Source organism: Vombatus ursinus, unplaced genomic scaffold, assembly GCF_900497805.2.
Source record: "Vombatus ursinus unplaced genomic scaffold, bare-nosed wombat genome assembly UNPS02014773.1, whole genome shotgun sequence".
Lineage (NCBI taxonomy): Eukaryota > Metazoa > Chordata > Mammalia > Diprotodontia > Vombatidae > Vombatus > Vombatus ursinus.
The window spans coordinates 26,097,435-26,118,807 of NW_020954551.1; the positions used below are offsets into that span (position 1 = coordinate 26,097,435).

At 38.3% G+C, this 21,373-nt stretch overlaps 1 protein-coding gene across 1 annotated transcript in view; it reads left to right on the forward strand.

Moving 5' to 3' along the window:
• The first annotated feature begins 5,149 nt into the window (after nucleotides 1-5,149).
• Nucleotides 5,150-21,373, forward strand: part of CNTN4 (contactin 4) — a 366,552-nt gene continuing 350,328 nt past the window's right edge. Inside the window, exons 1-2 of the mRNA XM_027863966.1 lie at nucleotides 5,150-5,241; nucleotides 14,156-14,331. Of these exons, the coding sequence (XP_027719767.1) occupies nucleotides 5,165-5,241; nucleotides 14,156-14,331 (253 nt within the window). The 5' untranslated portion in view covers nucleotides 5,150-5,164. The remainder of the gene's footprint in view (nucleotides 5,242-14,155; nucleotides 14,332-21,373) is intronic.

Here is a 21,373-nt window from a genome sequence, read left to right on the forward strand (position 1 = left end):
CCTCATCAGTATTCTTTGCTCATTCGTTCTCATTCATTTTTCCTCTTGTGTTCATAGTGAATACTTAAATCTTCTAGTTCCGCTCATCTCCTTCTCTTCCACTTTTTATAAAGGTCTTTCCAGATTTGTTTGCATTCCTACTACTTGTCTTTTGGCGTTGACAATCACTATTGCTATAGATATGTCAGTGAATGAAAAACCCATTGTACTCTACTTAGCTCAGCTCATACCTAGAATATTGTGTTCACTTGTAGTCACCACAGGTTAGGAAGTCATTAATAATTTGGTGAGCATGAATATGAGGACATCCAGGTTGGTAAAGAGCTTTGAATCTATGCCATATGAGGTTAGGTTGGAGGAACTTGTATTGCTCAGTCTACAGAAGAGAAGACTCAGGAACATGATGGCAATCTTTAAGTATTTGAAGGGCTGTCATATGGAAGAAATATCAGACAGGTTCCATTTGGGGCCACAAGGAAGAACCAGGAGCAGTGAGGAAAAACTGAAAAAAGGCAAACTTAGGCTTAATGTCAAGAAAAGCTGTTGGAAGGTGTAATGGAAGGCCACCAATGTGAGAGTTTTGCCTTCACTGGAGATCATCAGATAGAGGCTGGCTCAACATCTCTCTGGCACTGTAACTGGGATTCTTTATCATGTATGTGTTGGACTGGGGGGCTACTGGAGTTTGTTTTACCTCTAAGACTCTTTGATTCATTTGGGAGATGTAAAATTAAGTCCAAACTGTGAGGGCCTGTTGATATTATCCAAGTAAATTACAAATCCAAAGCCCCTTTTGGAGGCTGCTGGAAGTGAAGAACCAAGTCAAATCAGGGTGAAATCAGTCACCTAAAATTATATTTTCAAAAGACTCATTTATTTGACAAGAGAAAATTTTTTTTTATCCTTCAAAAGTGCTTCTTTCTTTCTCTTTCACTTTCTTCTTTCCTTCCTTCCTTCCTTCCATTGTTCCATCTCTTCTTCCTTTCCCTCTTTCTTTCTTCTCTTCTTTTATTTTTTCTCTCCATTTCTTTCTCTCTTCTTTCTTTCTTCTCTTCCTTTTCTCTCTTCTTTATTTTCTTTTTTTCTTTCATTCTTCCCCTTTTTTTCAATTTAGTCTCTTCCTTTCTTTCTCTTCTTTCCTGCTTTTCTGTCTTCCTTCTACCTTCCTTCCTCCTTCCTTCTCTCCCTTTCTCTTTCTCTCTCTTTCTCCTTCTTTCTTCCTTTCTTCTTTCCTTTCTCTTTCTTTCCTTGCTACTTTTCTTTCTTTCTTACTTCCTTTCTCTCTTTTCTTCCTTCCTTCATTTTTTTTTTCTTTCTTTCTCTCTTTCTGGCATGTGCATATCTATGTGATCACTATCAAACCACCGTTTTTCTGTTCCTAAAACCCTTTATCATTGCAAAATTACTTCCTAAGTGGAGATTATTTTCATCTCCATGAGCCTATTTTTGTATTTCCAGGATCTGGCATTACCTACGATTTGGGCCTCCTTATATGTGACATAATGCATGATGGCAACAGCTTTATGATTTCCTGAACTGGAGAACAAAGTAGTGGGATGAGAAAAATGCATTTCCTCTTTGGATTCCCTTTCAGCACATCTTAGGATATGCTAGGTGTCACTAGACAATTCAGCTCCTTGCTGTTTAAAATGCTTGTTTTTCTTGAGTTGCCAGGAAGAAAGAGGAAGGCAAAGACAAATGAAAGAAACTTTTTTTCTAAGCAAGCAAGCATGTCTCCTTCTGTGCTTTGCCTGTTGCTTCATTCTATAACCCAGCCAAATAGATTATTAGGCCAAATGTAGTGTGTTTTTGCTAGTTTTACACATAATCTTAATGTAATACCTTTGTGTGATCCTTGCTATTCCTTTTATAAATACTGATAATGCTAAATTGTATTTGCTGTGATAATGACATCTACCTAGTCATCATTGTTGAAACTGGCAATTCCATTTTAGAGGGATATTTCTCACACTCAGCCAAATCGCAAAAAGAATATTTCATTTACATATGGTTCCCTGTAGGAGATTGCAAATGCATTCTGTGAGTTGTCTTTATCCGTAGGAATGCTGCTGACCTCACAGTTTTAACACACACACACACACACACACACACACACACACTCCTTGACTAGGAAGATAGAGGGGAAGGCTCTCAGCCAGCCTGTGACCCAATGGGTACTGTTATATGTTCTTCTCAGGGCCCTGCAGTGACAGAATGAGTTATGACCAACCCTGTAGGGATTCTCCTCTTGAGCTAAATGCAATGTTGGGGCAATGTAAGGGTGTGGGATGACAAGTAAGTCTGACATTGAGATCCTGCCCAAGAGAGTTAGTTTGGCATAAGAACTCTATTTTGTATGCCTTTACAGGCCTTCTTTTGCTATCCATTTATAGCTCCCTTGGAAGCAACGGGAGGACCCATTTTGGGTATGATCATGAGACCTCAGAGTTACACTTTAACATAACCATCTGAATACTTTCCCAAATGCCTTCACCTGTACAGAATGTGGCTACTCAAAGGTGTCCCAAATATTCCACACAACCATATCTCTGTACTTTTCTATGGTTAAACATTTTTTTGCTTTATGCCACTCTTGATTTAGCAGGGTCTACAATGGTATTTTAGAATTAACGTTCAAGCTTAAGGTTGTTGGCATTCAGAGTTCTGCTCAGAGCCTAGCTGTTTAATCAGGCAAACTAGCCAATGTTATTGGTAAAGTGTCTGCAAACCACAGTCCCAGATATTTTGCCTGTGTCTCAGTGAGTCATAGCTACCATTAGGTTTTAAATACCTTCACAACGCTCAAGGGCAACACCTGTGAACACCATGGCAATTACATATAAAATTGAATCTAGCATGTTTACTTTTTGGAGATGAAAATGCAATATTACATTTTTGTCCTTTTCCCCCTCAATTTGCAACAGATGGAAAATTTTCCAGCAGACTGGATGTGCATTGTTCTTAAGCACAGATAGGATAAGACATATGTGAGCCCTAGGCAAGGTTGGAGCCCCAGTGTATTCTTGGCCACCAGAGGCATTGAGCCTTCACTGTATAAACACATGCAATTTGCCAGAGCACAGAAACAATGCCTACTGTATGTGCCATAGTAAGTGTAACCTTCTGACACTAAAAAAAAAATGCATGTACACATATATATGTGTGTGTGTGTGTATTGTTGTTCAGTTGTTTCAGTTTGACCCTATTTGTGACCCCATTTGGGGTTTTCTTGGTAAAGATACTGGGATGGTTTGCCATTTCCTTCTCCAGCTCATTTTACAGATGAGGAAACTGAGGCAAACAGTAAAATAAAATTCCTAGGGATTGGAGCTGTCCTTTTGCTTATACCAAATGAGATTTTGTTGTTGGTATACTATCCTACCAGCACTTGTATGCATTTTAAGGCTTTAAGGAAATGGAAAGGAACTCATCTTTAGAAGAAAAAAACAAAAGATTGAGTCTCTTTGATTTAGAAAATTAAAAACAATGATATCTATCTCCCCCACATAGAAATGTGACCTTTCCAAGCCTCTTCTCTGTTTGGAATTTGTGAGCCCAGAAAACCCATGCGTGAGAGACTGTGGATATCCTTAGATAAGAATTGAATCATACAGCTTCTTTTGTGGCAAGAATAGTTTATAGGCATTAAGCTTGGTTAACCAACAGAAAATCAACACTTTAGAGAATCTCGGTTTTATTTAACTCAATACTTCCAAAGAATTGTGACTCTACCATGGGTAATCCCTTCCTTGATACAGATCTCAGTCCCTATGCATCACATCCCAAAAAGGTCAAAAGAATTCAGTATCTGGTGGACTACTTTCTGGAAACAGGTCTCTCTGCCCTTGACCTTGCTAAGGTGGTCTTTGGATGACAGACATAAAATCCATCACTAAGCTTATCCTCAAAACCTTTTCAATTTGATAAGGATTCTAGATCCAGAGCTGGAAGAGTCCTGAGGGACCATGTAATTTAGTCTCTTAATTTTACAGATAGTGAAACTGAAGCCCGGGGACCTCCAGTTACTTGTCCAGGGTCATACTCAGAGGTTGTTTTTGGTATTTGAACCCAGGTCCACTGACTCCAAATAGACACTTTTTTTCCCTCTATGCCACACAATTTCCTAAATTTTCTGAGCATACATATCCTTAAAGAACCTTTGACACAATAAGGCATCCAGGTGTGATTTTAATGAAGGTTGCAATTTATTCTGAATGGAGCGGATCATTGTTATCAATAGCTATAACATATTCTGAAAATATTTTTCTAGGTCATTCAAATGTGGGACAACCACATTGAAAAGAAGTATAAATATTAACTTACACCCTCCCATTTAGCTATAGGTTGGCCACAACAGGATACATGCCTTGGGCCACAACCTTGGGCCTTGAAATCGCATATACTCATATTACACCTAAAAGTGACCCTAAACTCAATTCCAGAGTCCCCAGATGGAGAGCTGGAATTGAAGAAGGGAAAGTTAGAAGGTGTTTGAGAAAAAGAATTGCTTGGAATGACTTGAGCATGTGTATGAAAGTCAAGTCAAGGAATATCAGTGAATGGAGAAGCTATATAACTCCTTTAAAGGCAGAGAACAGCAATAGAAAAAAAAATTCTTCTGTGAATCATGAAAAAAAACTTGCTGGAGAATAATTTGAAGTTGAGCTATGGACACAGGGTCCTTTTCCTCTTGAGTGTTTCTTTAACAAAGAAGAAGAGAGATGAAAGAAATGAAGAACGCTATACTTAATGGCCAAAGGTGAAATATGTTTTCAGGAAGAAATAGAGTTATCCACAGCTCTCATTTTCCTGAACTACAAAATGAGAATAATAATAAAAACTACCTCTCAGGATTGTTGTGAGGATTGATTGAGATAATATTTGTAAAGTGCTTGACCCAGTGCCTGGCACATAGTAGGTATTATATAAATGCTTATTTAACTTGCTCTCTCTCTTCCTGTGATTACTGCACAGTCTCATCTGGATGATTCCTCAAAAGACAGCTTCTTAGCAAGTGGCTGAGACAGCCTGTGTGATCTTGGTGCTTATTTCCAAGGTTCATTTAAATTCAAATTGGGCGCTTCAGTCTTCTGTATTTCCTCTTCTAATTTCAGATGACAATACACTGCACGGACCAATTTTCATCCACGAACCAAGCCATGTGATGTTCCCATTGGATTCAGAGGAGAAGAAAGTGAAATTGAATTGTGAAGTTAAGGGGAATCCCAAACCACTTATCAGGTGGGTCAAGTTTAAAGCAAAGGCTACCAGTTTCTCTTATTACCCGATAAAATATTTATTAATCACTTACAATGCATAAGAATGTTATGCATGTATATTTATATAATGTGTATTCAGATGGACATAAATATATGCATTCAGTATTTGTCACCTATAATGTGTAAGGCATGCACATGCACGTGATGAAAATATGCAACTAGTGAAATATACATGATGAATACATGTGTAATTATACACACAAGAATCATGTGCATACAAATCTACACATATGTGTATACACACAGATGTGGTTACATATAATGGGTACATATATGGATATACACACTCTTACACGAAGTGTCCCAAAAGTCTTAGTGCATTTTAAAGCTATTAAAACTTAAAATGTACCAAGACTTTTGGGACAACCTGTACCTGGGTACATATATGGCTATATGCATACGTATGTCCATTATGTTAGCAGCATAGAAAGTTTCTAGTAGAGAGAAACTCTTTTTTGTTAATGTAGATGGGCAACATTTGGGTAAGTTGTGGTCTTGGAGAGTTGCTTGGGGGAAATGAAAAGTCGAAGTCGGTCAATCACTGAACAATAAGTAAACATTTATTAAGCACTCACTATGTGCCAGATACTGTGCTAGGCTCTGGGGATACAAATAACAACAAAAATAATCCCTGTAAAGAACTAACATTCCTGCTAGGGAGACAACATTGTCACCTTGACATATAAGATACATACAGAGTAGGTGTAAGATAACCTTAGGTGGAAGGCTCTATCAATTGGTGAGGAGCACGAAAGGCCCATTGCTGAAAGTAGCATTTGAATTTTGCCTTAAAGGATTCGAGAGATCTAAGAGTTAGAGGTAATGAGGCAGAGCATTCCAGGCATGGGGGATAGCCAGCAAAGGCAAAGAAATGGGAGATAGAGTGCTGTGTGTGATTTGACCATTGTTACCCAATTAAATGACTTTGGAGTCTAGGCTTAAAATTTATTCCTCCTTAGTTCCTGGGTGGCCAATCAGGTTTATTGAAGTTACGCTTGTTTGCAAATGACATTGTGCTGATTGTATAAAGTATTACATACTAATACTAAAGAAAGCCTCTTAAAAGAGATACATAATCACTAAAACTATTCATATAGGAAAAACCAAGTGGATGAAGAATGACTTGTCCAGACAATGATATACAATTGAATGTATAACCCAGATATGGGAGAGAGAGATAGAGACAGACAGACCTAGAGATATATGGCCAGAGACAGACAGGGAGACAGGGACAGAGACAGGGAGAGGAGAGGAGAGGAGAGGAGAGGAGAGGAGAGGAGAGGAGGGGAGGGGAGGAGAGGAAAGAATGAGAAGCTTGGGCAGATACTACCAATAGACAATAAGGTCTATTTATAGACTTTGTAAATAGACAACAAGGTGCTAGAAAAGACCTTAGAAACCATATAGTGCAATTACTTCTTTTCACAGATGAAGACATAGACCCAGAGAGGGACAGAGCTGGGATTCAAGTCCAGATGCTCTTATCTCCAGATATGGCAAAATCCTTCTTCAAAGTGGAAGAGAAAATTAGATTGTTTTTAGGAAACTGCACAGTACTTTTAATGATTACAATCTTCTCTTTGAAGTAAAATCATGTTCTTAAAGCTTACATTCTTTTGATGATTTTGTATGTCTGAGAGTCAGGGAATGCCAATCTGAAGAATCAAAGTTGTGAGATATATGGTAGATATGAGTAGGTTAGAGCATATTTCCAATTTAAAAATTGTGCTGGTGAGGCCTTGTAATGTATCTTATCACAGAGATGGATGACTGGAAAAAGAAGTGGCCTGGTTATTCAGCAAGAAAGAGGTTTAACCTGAGAGGTCCACAGCTACCCAAGTTTAAGTATGAGATATAAAGAGAGGCCTGTGCTATGTTGGATGGGGCACCTGTCGAGAACTTATGGAATAATAAAGAAAAGAGTCACAGGGCATGCAAAGGAGTGGATAGGTTGGAATCTGCACTTTGGGAGCAGGTCCACATGCTGAGATGGTTCAGATCCATTGAATTATCAAGGAAGCATTCTGTGGAGAAAGCTGCTCCTCTTCATGAGCTCTAATCCAGCCAAAAACACGAACTTTGGTCAATATCCCATCTCTGTCTGTGCCTTTGAAATGGCTGTTCCGCATGTCTAAAATGCTTTCCTTGTCCACCTCCACCATTTAGGATCCTTTGTTTCTTTCAATACTCAGTTCAGTTACCACCTTCTGCAAGAGGTCTTTCCTAATCTCTCTCCCCAGCCACTTCCCTCCCCTCTCCCTCCCCCACTTTTCCCTCCATTCACCTGTAGCCAGTATATACTTTTTTAATGTAGATATTGTTTCTTCAATTTGAATGTAAGCTCCTTGAGGGTAAGAACTGTTTGTGCTTTTTTTTCTTTTACATGCCCAGCATTTAACCTAGTAACGTGCAGTGATAAAGACTAGATCTATGGTTTCATTGGTATAGAGAGATCCTAGATGAAGATACTCAATAGACTAATGTAGATTGGCACTTTCTCTTCAATGGAGGTCTTATGGATATTTTACCTAGAATACTGAGAGGTTAGGTGACATTTTCAGGGTCACACAGCCAGTATGTGTCTGAAGCAGGATTTGAACTCAAGATGTCCTGACTCACAACCCACCATATCACACTGTTCCTAGCATATAGTAAGCTGTTCAAAAACACTTACTGATTAAAAGAGGAACAGCCATCTCTCCTACCAGTAGTTCATAAGAACAAAGATTTAGACTGGAAGGGACCTTACAGACCGTCATGTCTAACCCCTTCATTTTTAAAAATGAGGAAACTGAGGCACAGAAAGACTAAAATGACTGGCCCAGGGTCTCATAACTGATTAATGTTAGGAGTGAGATTTGAACCCAGGTCTTCCCAACTCCAAGTCATGTGCTCTATCCACTATTCTAGCTACAGTCATACTAATATGTAATAATTACTTACGGAAAATCATTGAGATTCCTGTTTACCTACTATATGTGCAAAGAGCAGGACTGATTTACAGAGGATTGTATAGTTACTTCCCTGATCTGGATAGATTTCTGTGTGTATCCTTCAGTAACCCAGCTGTAGGAAAGTGGCCAGAAGAGTACAGTATTATTTCTAAATGTCCCCTAACCATGTACATCAGTGAGCTGCAGCTATTACCTCCCTGTAGTTGGAGGCAGCTTTCCAGAACAGGCAGATCTATAGATAGATAGATAAAGAGAGAGAGAGAGAGAGAGAGAGAAAGAGAGAGAGAGAGATATATAAAGGCCCTTCTGAGACAGAATCTTTGAGATGACACTTGTCTGATGTCCTCTCCCATCATGTCAGACCCTTGTTGTGTTTGGGATAAGATACAAAGTCTTCTGGCATTGAAAGCCCTTCACACTATGAAGGGCTCCTTCTCCAGGTTCATTAGGTGTTTCTCCCTCTCATGCACTCTCTTGTCCCAGCTAAATTGGCCTATTTGTTCTTCCTTGTATGTAGCATTTCATCTCCCATCTCTGCCTTTTTCATGTTGTCACTCATACCTGGAGTGTCTTCACCTCTGCCTCAAAGAATACCTCACTCCCTTTATCTCCTACACAAGGCCTTTCTTGATCCCCACAGTTAATGGGGCTCCATTTTCCAAAATCACTTTATATGTAGGTCTGCCTATATGTCATTTACCTCCAAAAGAATGTACGCTCCTTGAGGGAATTTTCATTGTGATGCTTTCATTTGTATCACCAGTGCTTGTCAAATGAATCAATTACTTCATTGATTGATTATTCCACTGGAGAAAGGCCAAATAAGCTAATATAACAAATATCCTTCATTTTCAGTGAAATAACAAGATGTATCATTGGCTCCTGTATTCTCTAAAAGCTTCCTCCATCGCTCCCCTTGTCCTTTCACTTACAACCATATCCACACTAAAAACATTTTGTTAATTAGGCTGTGTAACCCTGGCATTTAACCCCCTTGAGCCTCAGTTTCCTAACATGTAAAATGAGAGGATTAGACTAGGTGATCTTTGATGTCCCTTCCCACTATGGACCTGTGATTCTATGATATTGTAAAGTCATTTAATTTTTCTGAGTGCCTCAGGCTCCTCCCTAATTGAGTCTATTAAGACAGACTTGTTGAATCCTGCCTTGGTTCCCAAAACTGATAAAAACACGGATGCTTTCCATATTTGTATATGGCCTATGGAACAAATGCATTTCTAAACCTAGAGAATCACTTTCATCTTTTCATGCTTTAAATGTGAAAGAAAACAAAATCCATAATGGAGGGGGGAGGGGAATGGCCTATTTGAAGTTGACACATTCCTTTTTTTTCCCCCAATAGTGCCCTTTAATTAACATTGCTGCGATAACTTAGCATTATTTGATACTGGGACTTTGCCTTGTTGCTTAATAGGAAGAATATAATGTAAAGGCTATTATTCCTTTAAAACCTACCAGGAAGAAAGTCAAGCAAGAAAACTTTTGATGAAATGCACCCAGAAAGGTGAACAGGGGAACCTGGGGCATTTTGTTCATTACTCCACTGCTGATTTTCTCCTACAGTTTTTGTACAAAGCAGGTTGGTGTCTGCATGAGCTTTAAAAAAAAACTTTTAAATCCTTCTAGGGAAGGCAAAGATTGTAAGAAAAGAATGGAGGAAGCAGTTCCTACTGCCAGCAGTGTCTTTCTTCCTGCAGTATTTCAGTCTTCTGGTTGACTTTGAGAAGGGAGGGAAGGCACTGCTAGGAGAGATCCCAAGGTTATCCACACGGCAGGGTTCTTCAGTTGGGTTTCCTCCACAGACACCCCATCTGACCCCTCCACATTGTACTTTTCTCTCTATTGAGCTTCCCTTTCCCATTGTCCCCATTCCCTTGATTTTAAATGAGCTGACCCAAGCCCAGAAAAGATGAAGCTGTTCTGACTCACCAACATGCCAGAAAGCAATAGCATCCCCAAAGACATGTGACATCACTCACCCTGTCTCCACATGGGCCCTCCAAGCGGGGTGACAAGTCCTTAGCTGGAGGTTGAACTCCATGGTAGGCCCACTTTCCACTGTGACATCGGCACTCAATCGAACCTGGAAACACAAAGCTCAAATCAATCAGATCTTTCTTTTTTTCATGGAGTCAAGTTGAAATAGTTTATAGAGAGAGGAGGTCCAACTGGAAGCAACTCCTCCCTGCTAAGAACATTTCTATCTGTATGTCTAGAACTTTATAAAGAAAGGAATCCAATGAGTCCCAACCCCAACTATGTGTGGGTTCCCCAGGGGACTGATGAATCTGCCCATGCGTTCTGCTAGCATGTCATGGCTGGAGGGCATCCCCACCTGTGCCATTATATCTGCATTGTTTCTGAAGTGCTAGCGCCCATGAAGCACCATTTAGACTGCAAAGAAAGTAGGCAATTTTTCAAGAGTTTTTTTTTTTAAATTCTCAGTCAAATAAGGAACTGAATGCAGGGTATGTTGAAATGAATGGGGGCTATATTGTCACAGAAGGTCTGGCAAGGTTTTGCAATAGAGAGTGCAAAGAATTGCACAGAAAATTCTTTTTTTTTCCAAAATAATTCCCTTTACTATTTGGATATAAAAATAGTTCTTGTATATAAAACAATCAAGCAGATCAAAAAAATGCCTTCTACAGACCATTTTGTATAGAATGACTAGTGGCAACAGACCAATAAAGCTGTTCTCATTACTCTCTCAGCTGCTTTCCTGATGGGATACCATTTCTAAGTCCCAAACGCTAATCAGACTTCCCATTATGTTGCAGTTTCTTCTAGAAGTTTTCAGAATTGTCATACTGAACTGGTCTGCTATTTTTTTGAAGTGAGAGCCAGGGACAAGGCCTGCTCAACTGATTGAAAAGAAAATGTCCAATGGGAAAGCTGTGGCAAGGGAAAACTATTTTCATCCCATTAGATGTGGAGTTCCTTGAGATTGAGAGCAAGGACTGTCTTTTGTCTTTCTTTGAATCTTGAGAACTTAGCACAGTCCCTGGCACATAGTAGGTGATTAATAAATGTTAATTGGCTAATTACTATTTTAAAAGTCAGAATCTAATGCTCATCTTATTGTAAAACTTCCAAATACTCAGTATGTGTCTTTTATGTATCTATTTGTAAACATGTTGTTCGTCCCACACACACACCCCAACTAGCACATTAGAAAGTAAGCTTCTCAAGAGAAAAGGCTATTTTACCCTTCTTTATTTTGAGATAGAATGTGGCCTAGTAGATTGAGAGCCAGCCTAGGAACCAGGGAGAACCTGGGTTCAAGCCCCACTTCTGAAGTGTCCCAGTTGGGTGACCCTGTGTAAATCACTTAACACGTCCAGGAGCTCTCCAATGTACTCTCAAAATATGTGCAGATCTATAGAGAGTTCTCTACACAAATGAAATCACAAGTTTAACCCTGTTTCCAACTCCCTGGATACCTAGCTAGATCTCAGCACAGAGCCTAGCACTCAGTAAGCAATGAATAAATGTGGATTGGTGTATTCAGTTAATAGGAAGACACACGCATTGTATTTGGAGATTTACTCCTCAACTGTGACATATTATAAAGTAACTATAGAGACATCTAGATGAAACATTGGCTGGAGTACTGGACGTGGAGTCAGGAAGACCTGACTTTAAATGCAGCCTCAAATGCTCACTAACTGTGTGACCCTGGACTAGTCACAATTTCTGCCTGACTTAGTTTCCTCAACTGTAAAATGGGTATCATTAAAATGCCTACCTCCCAGGGCTGTTGTGAGAATTGGTTGGGATGATATTTGTAAAATGCTTAGCACAGTTCCTGGCACATAGTAGGTACTTAATGTTCATCCTTTCCCAAATGTCCCTGATGTCTAAATTACAGATAACAATACAAATAGATATCACCATGGGGTATTACTATGGTATTCCATGAACTCGATATACACAGTGCCCAATATCCAGGCAAAAGGTGAACTATGTAGGTCTGTATGTTTGGTTTCCATGATGTCAAATATCCTGTCATTTATAAATACTCCAATTCTGAGTTCATTTGCTTTTTTATCCAGTCTGGATCCAATGCTCACCTATTTCAGTGAACTACTTGACACAGCCTTAGAATCTCTAGGACTTAATCTTTGCTTCTCCTTTCACTGCTTATCCCCAACTATGGAGAAATAAGTGCTAAAATGCACTTTCTCCATGTCCTGTTCTTGGATTGCCTATGAATGCTGGAGGAAATCAAAACCCCACATTGATGGGATCCACCATGTTTTCATCTAGCTAGGCTCTCCCTCCCTTATAAATCTTCAGCCCTCTTCTGTGTTATGAATTCCCTATCAATTCCCCACAACAAGCATAAAGGATAGCTTTGTGTAGAGAGAGGCTGGAAGCAGGGAGACCCATTAGGAGACTATTTTTATCATCCAGGGTATGAATGATGAAGGCTTGACCTGGTGTGGTGACTACATGAATAGAGAGAAAGAGATGATGATAAGAGTGATTGTAGTAGCAGAAATGATAAGATTTGAGCCACTGATTGAATATGGCAGATGATAGAAAATGAAGCATCAAACAAAGGCAAATCTTTGCTGCATTTACCTAAAGTCTCTATGTAACCACAGAACTGAAAACAATGGTAGATACATAGTTTGCACCTGATTGCTCAGCAGTTCATCAAATTGACATATGATTGATCAGGCTTCCTCACAAATTCAATATAAGCCTGCTGTTTTACAGTCAGGTTCTTTTTCAGTTGTATTATGGGCTGAGTCTACTGAATTGGGCTTCAAAGTCTGTCTTTTGGCATTAACTTGCTCTGTGACCTTGGGCAATTGCTTCTCTGGGCCTTGGTTTTTCACATTTTGAAAATGTGAAGTTTGCACTAAATGATCCTTAATGTCCCTTTCAGTCTTACCTCCTATGTCATATGGGAACAGTGTTTCAGTTTAATCAGATAGTCAACAATCGCAGGATAATAGATGTAGGGCTAAGAGAGGCCCTACTTGTCACTGAGTCCAGTATCCTCAATTTACAGGTGAGAAGAATAAGACCCAGCAAGAATAAATTGCTTGCCCAGGGCCAAACAAGTTCTAAGTAGTGGAGATGGGATTGAAAGCCAGGTCTTCTGAATCCATGCCCATGGACTGCACAGCTTCTATCTTTGTGCATGGAGTTGATTCAATCAGTCTAGAGCGTCGTTACAGAATTTAAAGAAACAGATACCCAGGCAGATGGCCAGAGCCAGAGAAAAAGACAGAGACAGAGAGAGACCAAGGGATATACTTTCTTGACAATGGTGCCCTGGTATGGAAAGAATCATTGAGCCACAAGATCTGGGTTCAAGTCCCAACCATTACATGTAATAGTTCATGGATTAATGTCTCAGAATATTAATTTCTTTATCTTTTAAAATATACTTGAACTATATATGATACAGGGATATTATAATGAAAATACTTTGTGAAACTTAGAGCATTTAGGTTCCTGGCATATAGTAAGTGCTTAATAAATCCTTATTTACTGATAATATAAATATGAGTCATTATTACTGTGTAATTGCTTAATATTTCATTGCAAGCTGCAAAATGCTACAATTGCGATCATTCAGAAAAAAAATGCAGCACTACAGCCTGGGAAATTACAAATGATGTTGAAGATATCATGCAATGACTGGCATATTACCTAGTCATAAATATAGTTGTTTAATATGACACTGAATCCTTTTAAATATATTGCTTGCTCAGGAAATTTTAGGATCTTGCCATGGTTGAGTAAGGCAGTTTGAATTTTCAAATTGGATTAAAAAAAATCAGAAATAGTATTGTGTGCTATTTATATTTCTTATGTTTTAGACAATTCAGAAATATTGATTAATATTATAAGAATTTATCTACTGGCATTTTTCTACCATAGGTGGAAGTTAAATGGAACGGATGTTGACATTGGTATGGATTTCCGCTACAGTGTGGTTGAAGGCAGCTTGTTGATCAATAACCCCAATAAAACCCAAGATGCTGGAACATACCAGTGCATAGCAACAAACTCATTTGGAACAATTGTGAGCAAGGAAGCAAAACTTCAGTTTGCTTGTAAGTAGCAATTAAATCACGTGGCAAAAACAGTATTCCATTTCTGTACCACTATGCCAAGAAACAGTAAAAACCATACCTTTAAAAAGGAGACACAAATTTTTTTTTAATTTGTTGTATAATGTTATTTTCTAAGATGTCTCATTTTATTTGGAAAATATGATTTGTAGGATAATTTGTTAAATCTGAGTGGGAAGACAAAGTTCTATTTTTATGAGTGTTGAGATATTTTGGTGGCGTATTGCTTTGTAGGCGCTTCGTATCCAGCTAGGGAGTGAAGAAAGCCACCTGGTAACTGAGAATAGTTTATAACTATTTTAATCACTAAACTGTGATGGTGGTTAATGGCTTTAAAGATGCAAACACACACAAACTGTATTTTGAAATAGTAAATTCATAATAGATTCTATGAGCAGGTGTGGCAGGGGTAGCCTTCATTTCAGCAGATCTGGTAGAAACTGAAGGTTCAGCCACATTTTTAAAGGGTTTTTTGTTTACATGATTAGGAATTTCCTTGTGTAACATCCAGACTCCTTTGGTAGTATACTAATGCTGAAAGTCTAGTGGCAATAACATTGCAGAACATTCTCATTAACGAAAGCCTCCCAGGGAACACAACATCAAATATAACTAATATCCAATGCTTTAATCTATTATTGCCATTCAGATGCATTTTCATTAGCTGAGAAATTAATTTTCTAAGTAGTATGTATGTGTGAATTTCAGGATTATATTATTTGTGAAGGTCTACTAAGATATTGCTTCTAAATATTCTTAGGAGCAGGGATTGATGGAAAGATAATATAACTGATTGAAAGCTATGCAGGCAAAATCCAGTCATTAATCAAGCAATTTCTTAATCTGTATATACTACAACTCCAATACCTAATCCTGTGTTTGGTAATAAGAAACAAATCCCAGGAGCTATTTCAAAAAGTGAAGATTGAGATTCGTTGGAGCTTAGAGTTGTAAGGAATCTTAGTGGTCATCATTCTATCTCCCACACAAAACAGGAATTCTCCACAGCCTCCTTCACAGGTAACTGTCCTGCACCTGCTTCTATACTTCCACTCTTTCAATCAGCCTGTTCTCTTGCTGACTAATGTTAATAATTAGAAATTTATTCCCTTAACTAAACAAAAAAAATCTCCTTGGCAAGTTTTACCCATTGATCCTAATCCTGCCTCCGAGGCTACTAAGAATCTGATATCTCTTCTACATGACAGTCCTTCTAATATTAGAAGATTTCCTGTCCCTCCTATTCTCCAGACTATATGTCATCAGTTCCTTTAACCATTCCTGTAATCGCATGTTTTCTAGGTTCCTCATCACTAGAGCCATATTTCCTAAGCTCTTTGATAGTACAGGCTATATAATTTATGTCTTTGTATCTCCAGCATATGTCAGTTTTGATCCATACTATACTCATAATAAATGCTTATCAAAAGAATGAATGAATATAAGTTGTATGTAAGTTCCTTGGGGGCAGAGACGATCCCATTTTTTCTTTGTCTACCATTCCTGGCATTTAGTAGGTGCTTAATAAATGCTTATTGACTTGATCAATTCAGTCCTGGATTAGAGGATAATTCATTTATTGCTTGTAGGGAACTTCTAAGTTATCATGTCAACCCCACTCTCATTTACACAAATGGAAAACTGAGGTCCAGGAAAGTGAAATTATATACCCAACATCACATGGGTAATAATTATCAGAGCTCTCTTAAAACATGATCCCTGGAATAGAACACAATACCTTGAATGTGATTTGACTAGCACTGTGTATTGTAGGATCACTATCTCACTTGATCTAAAATGGAATTTGATGTCATATAGTCCAGGCCCCCTCATGCCCATTTTACAGATGAGAAATCAAAGCATTTGAGAGCTAAGGGACTTGACAGAGTTAATACTTGCACCTATGTCATCTGACATCAAATTCAGTTCTTTTTTCCACTAAACACATTGTCTTAACAACATCCCACAAAATAACAACTTAGTATGTTATAAACTGCCACATAAAACTGAAATGAATCCAAACTCCCCAATTTCTTCCATTTCTTTCATTGAAGTCAGCTCTTCCCCCTTTTCAGGTTCTTTAGATGTCAAATGCAGCCATCTTTCTATGGTAACATGCTATATTGGCAGCATAAGTTGGACTTGAAGTCAATATGTTAAGTCCTTTGATAGCATCAATGTGGCAACTCCTTCCAAAGATACAGCTCATAACCCATTTGTAGCTTTTTAGTTTATTGTTATTAATTAATTAAGTTATTAATATGACTTATATTTTTAGTGAGCTGTCTTAGATTGAGAAAAATTAAATAACTTACCCTCAGTCACACAGCAAATAAATGAGACAAGCAGAATCTGAACCCAGAGCTTCTTGACTTTAGGTCCTTTGCTCTTTTCATTATTCCACGCTACTTCCAACTGGACTTTATAATTCTATTGAGACTGACTAAAATGTCATAACCATTCTTAGCATTTATACTGTTGGTTTCTATTTATCTTATATATCAACTAAAACATGCAGATGATGTGGATTTATAGAATATGGATTGCAGGTATCCCCCTGATCCTGTATTTGTATGAATTTATTTTCTCTTTACCTAAATTTAGTTTATATTTATTTCTATGAAATCTTATAAGGGTTTATGGTTTGTGAACCACGATTCAACATTGTTTGTCTCTTATTCCAGCCATGGAGATAATTGGGACACCTGATTCTATCATACAGTATTTTTGCTATGACTCCCAGCATTATGTCACCTGAAAATTTGATAGTCATGACTTGCAATTCTTCATCCAAGTCACTGATAAAAATGTTTAGAAAGACAGAACCAAGTACAGAATCCTGCAGGACATTCCAGCTGACGTTGATTTATTGGTCAATGGTTGTTCAGTACCATGGCTTGTTTTAGTTTGACAAACATTTAAATACCTGCTGTGTGCAGAGAAGGACTCACTGGGCCCTGAGAGAGATATAGTGTTTAGAGAACAACTGGTCCTTGGCCTCATGGAGCATGCAGTGGAACAGAGGAATATGGCATATATTCAAATGACTGTAACATGAAATAATAAATGAGTAGTATTTAAGAGCAAACAAAACCCTGTGTGAAGACCAAGAGTCATTGCTGATTGGAAAGATAAGGGAAGGTTTCTTAAAGAAAACATCACTTGACTTGGGATTTAAGGAACTGGGAGAAATTCAATAGGTGATAAGTGGAGAAAAGGAGAGGGCATTCCTGGCACTTCGAAGAGAATGAGCAAGGTTGACAAAGTGTGAAAATTCACAGTTTATATGGAACAACAAGTAGTTAAAATTGGCTACATCATCAATTATATGGACAGGCATCAAATGACATATTGTCAGAGAAGTAGGGTGCTACCAGATTGTGAGGGGCATTGAATGCCAGGCAAAGGAGTCAACTTGATTTAATAAGCAATAAAGAGCCATTGAAGGATTTTGATCAGAATATTGAAAATAATTCTGTTTGGAGAGAGGGGGAGTTAAGAAGGAACATAGAGGTAGATTCCTCCAGTAGAGGTGGGAGCTAATGGGGTCCATTCTTAAGGTGGTAATAATGAAAGAGGAAAGATATTGCAAAGGTAAAATGGAAAGAATTTGGTAACTGAGAGAAAAGGGAGAAGAGTCTGAGAAAACACTAAGGTTCCAAATCTAATCTGTTGAGTGATTGGTGATTCCTCTAAAATAAAAAGTGAATTCAGAAGAAGGAAGACATTTTGGTGAAAAAGATTAGCTGATGTTAAAAATCTGGAGTTTGAAGAGCTATTGGGACATAAGTTAGAGCTATCCTGTGGACAGTTGGAGGTGTGAGACTGGAGTTCTGGAGGGAAGTCCAAGTTGGAGAGCAGATTTGAAAATCATTTGCATCAAGGTAATAGTTGATAAGGGAGTAAGTGAAATTTCCCTGGAGGAGAGAAAAGGGAAGGGAGATGAGGATAGGACTTCAGAGAACATCTACTTTAAAGAGTTGGGAAGAAGACAAGGAGATAGCAAAAGAGACAGAGAAACAGTTATAAAGGGTGAAGAAAGTCCAGAAGAGTATCATTGTCTTAAAGTAAAGGAAAAGAGATTATGCAGGAGAAGTTTGACGTTCTACAGATAGGTCAAGGAGGAAGAGGATTGAAAAACTCCTTCCAATTTAGTGATTAGGATGTCCTTAGTAACCTTGGAGAGCAATTTTCATATAATTTGGGGGATAGAAACTAAAATGAAAAGAATAGCAGAATGGCAAGTTAAGGAAAGCCTTCAAGTAAAAACTTTTAAGCCATTTTATAATGAAAAAAAAGAAAGAAAAATGATAGGACAGTGGCTACATAGTGGAGAGGGAGTCAAGGGAAGGTTCTTTCATCCTATGCTTCCCATTTTCCTTGAAAAATTGCCACTTTGATCCTTCCTTGCCTCTCTCATCTTTAATTTATGCCTATCCCTATCAAGGAAGAAGCATAAAAAAGCAATAGGAGTTCTTTTTTAAAAAATTATTTATTTTATTTTTATTTTATCTAATAAAACAAGCATTTCCATAATATAGTATTAAAAAAAGATTGCACATGAAACTGCACATCTATTATGTACAATTTGCTATTCCTTTTAAATATGTAATAAAGTTGGCACATAAATTTCTTTTTTTTTTCTTTTTTCTTCCCTTCCCATGTCAGATGGGAAGTGATGTTTACAAACCACATGACCTTGGGAAAGTCACTTGAGTTCCCTGGCCTTCAATTTCCTTAACTGTAAATGAAGGAATTTGATTTGACTCTCTCTGAGGTTCCTTCTAACTCTAGAGTTCTGATCCTAATAATGACTCTAACCTACTAGTGACTATAATGACTCAGTTTCTCCTGTCAACAAATGGGATCATGTCTTGACCTTTGTCCTCTTAGCTATTATCCCTTTAAGTTCATACTTCAACGTAGCTAATTTTCTGGGAAATGCCTATACTGACTACTGCCTCCATTTCTTCATGGCTCACTGATTCTTTGTACCTTTGGACCTTAGCTTATGATCCCAGTAGTCTACTGCTCTCTCAAAAGTTATCCACGATTTCCTAATTGCCAAGACAAATGACTCTCTCAGCCTACCTCTCTTTGACATTTCATCAACTGTTGATTATTGCTATGGTTGACTACCACCTTCTCCTGGATTGTCTTTTCTCTTTTGGTTTCCATATTAATTCTTTCTCCCAGTTCCTTTCCTACCTCACCTTCTGCTGCTCTCACTCTCCTTTGTGGGCTCCCCCAAAGGTTCAGGAGTGAACTTCTCTCTCTCATAATTCCAGGTGGATATCCTAGCATCTCAAATTCAATATATCCAAAAGAGACCTTATCATCTCCCCTCTCTAAATTTCCCCAGACATAGATTTCCTTGTTCCCTTGATGGTACCACCATCTTGCAAGGTACCCAAGTTCTAAAACTTGACCTCATCTTTGAATCTCCTCTTTTATCTTCATTTTCAATCAGCTGCCAAGTCTGTGGGCCATTGGTTTAAAGATGCCTCGACAACTAAGGGATCATAGGATCATAGGTTTAGAGCTAGAAGGCCCTTCTAGTGCAACCCCTTTATTTTAGTGATGAGAGAACTGAGGCAAGATAACAAAGGTCTATAAGATCATAGATTTAGAGCTAGAAAAGACTTTAGAAGCCAATGAGTCCAACCTTCTCATTTTACCAGTGAGAAAATGAATTCATACAGAGTTTAAGTGACTTAACCAAAGTCATTGACCTAGTAAATATTTGAATTTGTTTTTGAACCCAAGGCTTCCTTACTACAAGTCCAGTGTCATAGCCATGATACCAGGCTCTCTCTCAGATAGTAAGTGATAAAACCATGATTTAACCTAGGTGCTGTGACATCAAATCAAGAACATTTTTCACTAAGACACATTCCATCTGATTGGGCTTTTTAAATAGATTATTATCTTGCCCTAATTATATTCTAAAGTGTGAGGCAGAGAAGTGCCTTGGAAGAAGGGAGGAAGAGGGTACAAGGACAGCCCCAGAGATCATAAGGATGTGACATTTTCTTTCTGGCTTGTCCCTGAACAGTAGGGTGTGGCCTGGGAGCCCTGACATAAACATGATTGTTAACGAAGAAAAGATATCACTTACCTCACCCAAAGCATTTCTTTTAATCCATCAATAATTGTGGTCATTCAAAAAGGGCATACCTCTTCACTAAACCTACTGCTCTATATTATACAATTAGAAAGATTTGCAGCCTATTTATTTTTTTTAATTTTATTTATTTATTGGCTAGGCAATGGGGGTTAAGTGACTTGCCCAGGGTCACACAGCCAGTAAGTATTGTGTGTCTGAGGCCAGATTTGAACTCAGGTCCTTCTGACTCCAGGGCCAGTGCTCTACCCACTGCACCACCTAGCTGCCCCCCTACAGCCTATTTATAAAATAAAGAAGACTTCTGAGAAACTGAAAGAGCTATCCCAAAGCTCATGCACTAAGTTAATGCATATTAATTAGAGACACCTGGTGACACAGTGGCTAGAGTTCTGAGCCTGGAGTCAGGAATACCTGAGCTCAAATCTGACTTCAGATGCTTATTAGCCATGTGACCCTGGGCTAGTCACTTCACTTCTGTCTGCCTTAGTCTCCGTATCTGTAAAAATGGCATAATAATAACACCTCCCTCCCAGTGTTATCATGAGGATAAAATGATATAATATTTGTGAAGCATTCTGCTAACCTTAAAGTGCTATTAGCTATTAGCATTATTTGACCCACCCTTATTGACTCATTTAAAACAATTCTTTCTAAGTTTGGTAGTGATCTACTTTCCCAACTCATAGATGTTTTGAAGTAGAAAACTTCAAGAGGTGAAGGAAAGTGGGCATAGCAATAGCAAGGTGAGAAACAGCTCATAATAATAGTTGACAGACTGGCATTGAAGGAACCATGATGAAATTTAACTGCATGGATATGGCACTGTTCATATGCATACATACATACATACAGATAGATAGATAGATAGATAGATAGATAGATAGATAGATAGATAGA